The sequence below is a fragment of the Carya illinoinensis genome, chromosome 11, assembly GCF_018687715.1.
Source record: "Carya illinoinensis cultivar Pawnee chromosome 11, C.illinoinensisPawnee_v1, whole genome shotgun sequence".
NCBI classification, from domain to species: Eukaryota; Viridiplantae; Streptophyta; class Magnoliopsida; order Fagales; family Juglandaceae; genus Carya; species Carya illinoinensis.
In genome coordinates, this window is record NC_056762.1 from 35,922,228 (window position 1) to 35,931,440 (window position 9,213).

General features: G+C 36.4%; 1 protein-coding gene and 1 long non-coding RNA gene across 2 annotated transcripts; one reads left to right on the top strand and one right to left on the bottom strand.

Annotated features, from left to right (window-relative positions):
- Positions 1-3,289: 3,289 nt before the first annotated feature.
- On the bottom strand, positions 3,290-5,182 carry LOC122280752. The gene is made up of 2 exons (XR_006230019.1): positions 4,795-5,182; positions 3,290-3,723 (listed from the first exon to the last, which is right to left on the bottom strand). It is a non-coding gene; the product is annotated as an uncharacterized LOC122280752 (long non-coding RNA).
- A 2,781-nt stretch (positions 5,183-7,963) lies between these two features.
- LOC122282441 (protein FAR1-RELATED SEQUENCE 5-like) lies at positions 7,964-8,926 on the top strand. The gene is made up of 3 exons (XM_043094394.1): positions 7,964-8,093; positions 8,175-8,233; positions 8,342-8,926. The coding sequence occupies exons 1-3, from the start codon at positions 7,964-7,966 to the stop codon at positions 8,924-8,926; spliced, it is 774 nt and encodes a 257-aa protein (XP_042950328.1).
- The last annotated feature ends 287 nt before the right edge of the window (positions 8,927-9,213 follow it).

Genomic DNA, 9,213 nt, shown 5'->3' on the forward strand with positions numbered 1-9,213 from the left:
CAGCAACCCAATTAATATTTTTTATACAACTATTTAGTAAAATCATATTTTAAAAAAACTTTTGAAATTATAAAATATTATTTTATTAAAAAATTGTGAATTAATTAGAATAATACAAGATACAAGTCTCAAATACATAAATTAACTTTACACAAAAAAAAAAAAAAAATCACATTTCTTTACTGTACGATCCAATTTTTGTTAACGAAGACATGAGATTTGTGCGTTTGTTATATTACTCAAATGAATTAGGTATTTTTTTCTCAATGCTTGCTACGATGGGGCCGGACAATGAACCTGTCATTCTAGAAAACACCTTGACGTTTTTGTCTTGTTACATGCACGTGTCATCCTGCGATGACTTTTTTAAATGAATATGTGGAACAAGTGGACAACTCGCCAAGTGTGGGTATTCAACGTGTTGGTAGCTAGAATCAGCTTGAAATTAAAGTTATTCTTTAGGACTTCGAGCTAATCCGTTACCGTCTGTGGTGGGAATTAAGTGGTCAAACAATTTTGACCCACTCAAACGATCGTGGAATCCCATCATAGTGCATAGATATAGTCCTTAATTAGCGCACTCCAGGGAGATTTGTGAAATTTTCCATTTAACAAATACGGTATTCAATCGGCTTAGTCCATCCTGAAGGATAAAAATGACCCTCAACAGTTTAAAAAGAGAGGAAGAGTCATATTCAATCCATGAAGATGATTCGGGCCTCTATGAAGCAGTCTAAAACTCATGGTAGAGATCTGGGCATCAACACGGTGACGATACGTACATTCATAATAATAAATAATAAAATAATATAAAAATATAAATAAAGAATTAAAAAATATAGATTTACGTAATTCAACATAAAATTTACGTCTACGAATTGTTTGAAGAGTAAATTCACTATGATATGAGTATTTTATAATCTCTTATACCTCATGACTATACAATGAGAGTTGGTAACTCTTTTTGTCTAAAGAAAATAATATCCTTGTAGTCTTTTAACACAAGATTGAAGAAGATCTCTTCCTTATTGCTTTTTTATGTGATTTGATTCTTTTTTATTGAGATCCTTAACAGTGGTGAGGAATTGCAGTTTTATGCCACCTCACCCTTTACTGGTCTAACTTCCCTTCAACCCGCAACTCTTGCTTTATTTTTTTCCTCTTACTTTCTGATGAAACTTTATGATGGACTAAGTTTGGTACATCTTGAGCCTGCATTTACCCCCAACAATTGGGATTTTTATAATTTTCTTTTCCACCTACTAGAGTTAATGTTATACATGGATGCATGTAGTGCCATCCAAAATAGTCGCAAGCCCAATCCGACCTGATTTTTCAACCTGACCCAAATTAGAATATTCGAACTGTGGCTCAGTTTTCAGTTTTTGGAATTTTAACCCTTTTTTTTCGAAATTAAACGGTTTGGGTTGGGTAATTACTAGATAATCGAACGTATAACCAAAAAGTTTGACTTCAATCCGCGTCTTTGCATTCTCCCGTCCCTTTGCACAACTTTTCAAATTCTCTATTGTCTCTTGGCATTCTAATTCAAAAGTTATTAATCTCTATCTGCGTACTTCAACCCCATTAGTTTAATTCTAGCTCCCAGTCCCATCAATAGACTACACCTAGATATAAAATCCCAAAAAGCTCTATTTTTTTCATTTTATTTTAGAGCATTCTCATTAACTTGACTAAATTCATCTTTAAATTTAACAAATATTAACATTTCTTTACATTTGCCTATTCCATCTAAATTCAATCTCCACATTAAATTAGTCATTCATTCTCTATATAATAATAAAATATTATTAAATTAATAATTTTTTATTTAATTTATTTTATCACATTTTGTAGTTCTACCAATTAAATATTAATAATAATTATATTCTAATTAAATTCATATTAAAAATTTATTATTAAATTTTAATAGTAATTATATTCTAATTAAATTAATATTAAAAAATATTATTAAATGTTAATAACAATTATATTCTAAATGTTAAATGTTAATTATATTCTAATTAATTTAATTTATTTATTTAAAATAATAAATTAATATTTTAATATTTGATGAATGAATAGCAGTTATCTAATTTTGGCCAAGCATTATAGCTGAAGTCTAAATTAGTCTAGATATGTCCAGCCCAAATGAGTTTTTTTGACACATATTATTCAAATTTTAGCCGATCTTCTGTCTTATTCCATCCTCTTATTTCTCTCGAAGTTGAAAGAACAACCCAAAGCTCTTAAGTCAAGAGATCTACCCAAGGCCCTCAAAGGTTTTTCAAGATCTCAAAGTTTCTCAACCCACGGATGCGGCTGTGGATTTTGAAAATGAAGGTGTGGGTCTCAAAGTTCTTGACCTCTGGTTGTAAATTTTGGTTTTGTCATATTTATCTTTTATTGCATCTATATGGTGGTAAAAGTTTTTCAGATTGGGTCAGACATCATTTGTTTTCTAATATAGCATCTCTCTATCTATATAATTGCAAGTATTGCTTTGTCTTGCCACCACTTGGACAACTACCTTCTCTTCAGTCCCTTTCTATTGCTCAGTTTGATGGAATTGATGTTGTGGATCGAGATTTTTATGGCAATATTTCTCTTTCAACGAGACCATTTGGAGCCTTGAAAGTTTTGAAGGTTAGAGACATGCCGAAGTTGGAGAAATGCTTAGCTTTTGGTGCTGAAAATGAAGGTGGAGCTTTTACTCATCTTGAAAAGTTAACGGGAGAGTTGCCCATCCATCCTCCTTTATCTAGACTTATGATAGAAGAATTTCCACTGTTGATGACTTCACTTCTAAGTACTGCTACAGTACTACTCTACGTCATCTGGAGCTAAGAAATTGTAACGAGGCTCTCCTCAAGCAATTGCCAACAGGATTGCAGAAACTCACAATTGGAGAATTTGATGCTCTGGAGTCCATAAGAATCTGTTCTAAATAATCAGTGTGTTGAAAAAAACTATTAATTGGATATACTAGGATTTTAAATATTAAAAAAAAAAAAAAACCCGATTTTTCTGAAAATGAAAACGGTTCGGTTAACCGGGTAATGGTTTCAAGTTAAAAGTGCCTAAAACTGGAACTACGAGATCTTGGGTTGGGTCGAAAATGGCCATGATCAGGTCGGATTGGATGAATAGTCCTAGATGCATGTTGTGAAAAATTCTGTTAATAAAGTTCGCGAATAAAAATGACACTAATTAGTTACAACAGGTACATCCAATCGAAAATATCAAAAAATAATGATGATGATGATTATCATCAAAATAGTTGTAAAAATAAATCGGAAATTAAATATGAAATTTATTTTTTAAATGGTGAAAACAAAAGGAATTGGAACAGGCCCAATAAATCTTACAAATTACTCTTAGAAAAGAGCCCTAGGCCCCATATAATAATCCATAGGCCCAATAACTACTTAAGTAGTTTAGTTATTGGGATGCCTTCCGAATAAGAATTCAATAGGCCCAATCTGGGATCATCACAACTTGCTCAGGTTGGATACTTGGATTATAACTAATTTTGAATATCAATTAAATTCAAGGGTCAAGATGAGTTTAACCCTTCCTCAAACTTTTGTCTTTTCCACATAAAACCGCCCCCCACCCCCGGAAAAAAATCTTTCCAACGCTTCCCTCTATGATATGGAAAATCTGATCAACCAAATTGAAGCACTTCATGGGAAGATTTATGCCTTTCTCCAGAATATGAACCTGCAAATGAAAACAAAGACTTAGATCTCATTGGAAGAATAGTCGCTACTCGACCTCTCAACAAGATTTGCACTTCATGCCTCCTTTAGGGCAGCTTGGAACTTTGTCAATAAGTTCCACGTTGAAGATTTAGATGTTAATCTATTTCTTTTTACGTTCCAAAATGCAAGTGATATACAGAGAATAATGAACCAGATTCCATGGAACTTCAAAGGGCATCTTCTTATCCTCAAGAGCTGCCTAGAAGGTAAATCATGGCAAGAAATCAGTCTCTGTACATCCTCTTTCTACGTCCAAATACATGGTTTGACTAGAAAACATATGACGGAAAAAATGGCTTCAAAAATTGGCGGGGCCCTTGGTAAGTATCCTGGAGTCGATGTGGATCCTTTGTTTGGGTTCGCTAGCAAGAAATTTATCCGTATAAAGGTGGAGCTAGACATCAACAAGCCTTTGAAGGAATTTGGAAACCTAGAGAATCTAGTGCAACTTAGGTTTTGTTTAAATACGAACGCCTTTCAGACTTCTGCTATGCTTTTGCGGTAGAATCGGACTATCTCATATTTTCTGTACCTTTTTAAACATTATTCCAGATCATCTACCTTTTGGGCCCTGGCTGCGTGCAGACTCTCCTATGTTCAAACCGGTTCAAGCACAGAGACGTCAATCTAGTGTCTTTAGGCTAGCTTTGGACAACATTACAGAAGAGGATGGTTTTGATAGTTCTCTTAAAAAATCAGAGACTGAAGGGCACATGTACTTTGACATTTCGGCCCCAGCTCTAACCTCTACGTTAAGTGGAATCGGTGCTCCTCCTTTATTAGATAAGGGGAAAGGGATTGCCACTCCTAAGAAAGTGAACTTTTCTGGTTTAGGTAGTCCTTACTCTAGGGATGGATGGGGAAATCCTTGGCTATTAACTTAAGAGGACATCACTATCTACTCGGATGCAAAGAACACCAAGAAACAGCCGATGAAGGTTCGGTTTCCTTAAGAGCTCATCTCTAGTCTTAACCCACTCGAAAACAAGTTCAATTTTTGCGAAGATGAAAAAGGTTGAAGATCACTTACCATATCGGAACGACCATGGAAATAACCTGAAGCAGCTGGGTTTCAAGCCGTCTTCTCCAATTACCCCTTCAGCTTTGATAGGCGAAGCTACTGGAAGGGAAGAACCGGCTGATCCAAAGGTTGAGATGATCTCAACCACTGTAGAATATAGTAATTTTCCAGAATTTAATACTTCACCCACAACTGGAGATGACCCATTCAATATGTGAAATAACTTCCCTCCACCAAACCCCCCTTAAATCAGTCACTCAAGGAGGTCTCATCTCACATCCGATGGAAAATCGGGATCTCCACAACAACAAAAGGGATTCGGTTCTGCAGAAAATCCCAACTTACCCAGTCTTAAACGCTAAGACTTGGCCTTCTCATTGGACGCAGCTGCAAGAAGCTCATGTATCGGGCCTTAAGTCAACAGTGGCCAAACTGGATGGGCCTTCTCTTCAAAGCCCATGGGAAATGCCACCTGAAGCAATGCAGCATAAAGTACTAGAGCCCGACGTTTCAACAGGCCCAAGCAAAGAAGTAAGTCAGTCTCAACTTCACCAGCAACGGGAAAACAAATGGAAGTCTGGCCCACCATACAATGCTCTTAATCCCACGCAACAAAAACAAAAGGTTATAAATTTCATACCCACAATTTCAAACCAGCCAATTCAACTTATTCCCCAGCCAATTCAACTTATTCCCGATAGAGTTCTTCTACGGATCCACAACTGTAGCAGGAGCACACTTGCACACCATACGTGGCATCTTTTATTTATTTATTTATTTTTTTTTAAAAAAATTCAAAACGTGCATTTTTTGATGGGGTCCTACAGTTTGCTTTTTCATTTCGAAATCCTCCTGCCAAAGCCCTCGTTCGTCACCCGCATGACAGCTTCCTCCGCCCAGCACTACTAGCGACGTTGTCTCTCTGCCTAGAAACATCGAGCACAGTACTTCATCTGCACAGAGCTACTGGTCTTTGGGAAACCAAATAACAGAGCAAACAGTCAGTTTTTTGAATCTGTGAAGACCCCCCTCCCTCGCCAGCGCCACCGCTGCTCATACAAAGGTAAAAAATTTTCAGACCGTTTTATACTCCCATATGGTTACGTTTATCTTGTATACACAGAGATGAGTTTTGGGTATTGTGAGATAGATATTGTGGATTAGGGCATGGTTAAAAAACAATGTTGCATGGCTTTTGAGTCTTTGATGTCTAGTTTCGTCCTCTGCTTTCAAGCAGCTCGGTCATACATTGTTTTTTATTTATTTTTTATTATTTGTATTGAGAATCCGTTTTTTTTTTCATCTTTTGCACGCATTCTTAATCGTTATTTGTGCCCCTCTAAAGTTAGAACTACTAGCTGGTTCTTATGATAGTGGCAGAGTATGAGCATTGTAAGGGAAATGCAACCTGATAAGTATTTCAGCTCATACTCTGTTCTTACTCTCTCTTCAAGAATTTTTTCCGAGTTTTAGAGAAGTGGTGGGTTAAGCTTGAACCTTAGCCATGATGGGCATAGGTAACAATTAATGCTTTTTATTTCATCTTCCTGCTGCATGATATTTAGTGTTCTCTGTTATTTATCAAAAAAAAAAAATATTTAGTGTTCTCTGCTTACAGAGCATATAAATGCCATAAAAAACAGAGAAGATTAACTATTAGCTTGTATGGAAGCCAACATGCATATTATTTCACTATTGTTTTAAGTTTTTACAAGCATCAGTTAGTCTTAAGACATAGTAAATAGGATGAATCTATTAACTACCCTGTCTCTCAAGACTGTTACTTTACAGCCAGAAGCAGATAAATACCTTATGCAATTTTAGAATTCATGAGTATAGTTCTGCTTGTATGAAAATGCTATCAGATACAAGAATGATTGTATATAAAATTAGTATCATGTGCTTTGTAGAGAAGTTAGAATATGGATATTTCAAGGGTTAACTTGGAAGCACCCTACCCAAGAACTCTTCTAATATTTTATCGCTTTTACTGAGAGGGTCGTGGGTTATAGGCAGAGGACTGAGAGGAGTGTGAACATTTGATATCATTTTCTCTGAGGAAGTGGTTATAGGAGAGGTATATGCTTGAAGGCTTGTGCGCACAAATGATCCCCCACCCTCTAGGTTGTCTGATAGTATACGGAAACTGCTCTAGTAATCTTAGTTGCATGGCTTTTAGAAACTCAACTAATGACTCATGGAAAATTATGGTAAATGACCATTTGGTCCCAGCTCAAGGCTTTATTAATTTTTGGCACAGATTTAGCATGCTGTCATCTTTGCAGAGGTGGGACTGAATTCTTATAGCCATTAGATGAAGGTAACATGCCGTGATTGATTTTCAAAGTATGATGTAGGCACTGTATTTTGATAAGAAAGTGCTTTATGATTGAAATCAGCATTTGCAACATGGTATACGGTGATTCTCATTTAGTGCAATATTAGCACTCAATATTTAGTGTCTCTCTCTCTCTCTCTCTCTCTCTCTCTCTCTCTCTCTCTCTCTCTCTCTCTCTCTCTCTCTCTCTCTCTCTCTCTCTCTCTCTCTCTCTCTCTCTTAAAGGTAAAAGAGATAAACTTAGCAATTGTCATTAACATCCATATAAACCTCATAATCTTGTGTTGGAGTTTTGCCGTTATTGAATTACATTGTATTAATAACTATCTTATAAACCTAAAGAGTTAAAATGCAATAACTAGAAACAGTTTACTAAGTGTGAGATTATTGAGGTTCAGTGTGAGTGTTTAATTTTCATATAATGCGTTTTGACAACATGTGCTTCGCCTTTAAATATTTTGAAGACATCTTAATTTTAGTGTAATGGGGGAAGAGGAAGATAGAATGGCACCCAGGCCTTCGACGTCGACTTCACAGCCATTTTACACGCATTAGAATGAATTTGGAAGGCCAAACTTAGACCATGTGAGTAGGCAGGTTGATGATAGAATTTTTGATAAAGTGTATTTGACGTGCTCATGCATCTAACTAATTGCATAAAACTTGTAGCATCCTCATCATATGCCTTACCCTCTGGCGAGTAATCTGGAGGATTTTATTAGAGTTGAAGATTCATTCTGGGTATATTTCTGTTTGTTACCCAAATTCCAAAAATTTACATGTTAATTTGTTTGTTTGAGGATAGCTGATTTTTGCTAATGCCGTGCTGCTATTGAGCAAATGCCACCTTATACTCAATACCAGTCCTCGAGTAATCCGGAGGACTTGAGGCAAGAAATGCCCCCCGTGTCAATGACACCAAATAGTGATGAATTTGAAGAAAATGTTGGAAGTTGTCATGATGTTGATGGTATTACACTATTCGATGCTATGTATTTAATGACTATAATATTTAATTATTGCTAATTCATCCTTATGTTTCCATTTATAGAAATGTTCTTTGACATAAATGAAGATTTGGAGGGTACCACTGTTGTCCCGGATGATGAGGTACAAGTTGAACCGCCAAAATCCGGTTTGGAGTTTGACAGTGAGAAAGAGCTTGTGGTGTATTATAAGCAGTACGCCAAGTAAGAGGGTTTTGGTGTAAGGACACAGAGGACTAAAAGAGATGATGATGGGAAGCCTGTGTATCTGACTATTGGTTGTGCCCGTGGTGGAAAGTACCATCCTAAGCCAAACACTAATATCTCGAAGCCACGGGCAACAACTAAAATGGGTTGTAAGGCCAAGGTAAATGCAACGTTGAACAAAAATGGGAAATGGGTTTTCACCACTATTAAGAATTCTCACAACCATATTACTGTGAGCCCCAAGAAAAGTAAACTATTGAAATCTCACAAGCACCTAGATCAATACAGTCAAAGGATCCTGGAGCTGAATGATAGAGCCGGTATACGAAGGAATAAGAACTTTTATTCTCTTATTGTTGACGTGGGGGGTTATGAGAATCTGGCTTTTCAAGAGAAATATTGTAGGAATTACATTGACAACGCTAGATATTTAAGGTTGGGCAAAGGATGTAGTGATGCACTTAATGAGTATTTCAAGAGAATGAGAGATCAGAATGATGGCTTCGTTTCTAACATGGACGTGGATGATGAGGGAATGCTACAGAATGTGTTTTGGGCTTATGCACATAGTCGAGCCGCCTATGAGTATTTTGGAGTACAACGTATCTAATAAATAGGTACGGTATGCCTTTTGCTCCATTTGTTGGTGTTAACCATCATGGCCAGTCCATACTATTCGGGGTGGGATTACTATCAAGCGAGGACACACATAGTTTTGTTTGATTGTTCCGGATGTGGTTGGATTGCATGAAGGGTAGGGCGCCGAAGTCTATCATAACCAACCAAGATAGAGTGATGAAGAATGCGATTGCTACTGTATTTCCTGAAACTCACCATAGATATTGTTTATGACATATAATGCGCAAACTTCCTGAGAAGTTAGGATCGCACGCCAAA

What these genes read in the sequence shown, in the direction of transcription:
- LOC122282441 (XM_043094394.1), top strand. Translation starts at nt 7,964, where the DNA reads ATGCCACCTTATACTCAATACCAGTCCTCGAGTAATCCGGAGGACTTG. An exon ending in AAGTTGTCATGATGTTGATG is followed by an intron (nt 8,094 to 8,174) that starts GTATTACACTAT and finishes TTCCATTTATAG; the next exon opens with AAATGTTCTTTGACATAAAT. An exon ending in CTGTTGTCCCGGATGATGAG is followed by an intron (nt 8,234 to 8,341) that starts GTACAAGTTGAA and finishes GTAAGGACACAG; the next exon opens with AGGACTAAAAGAGATGATGA.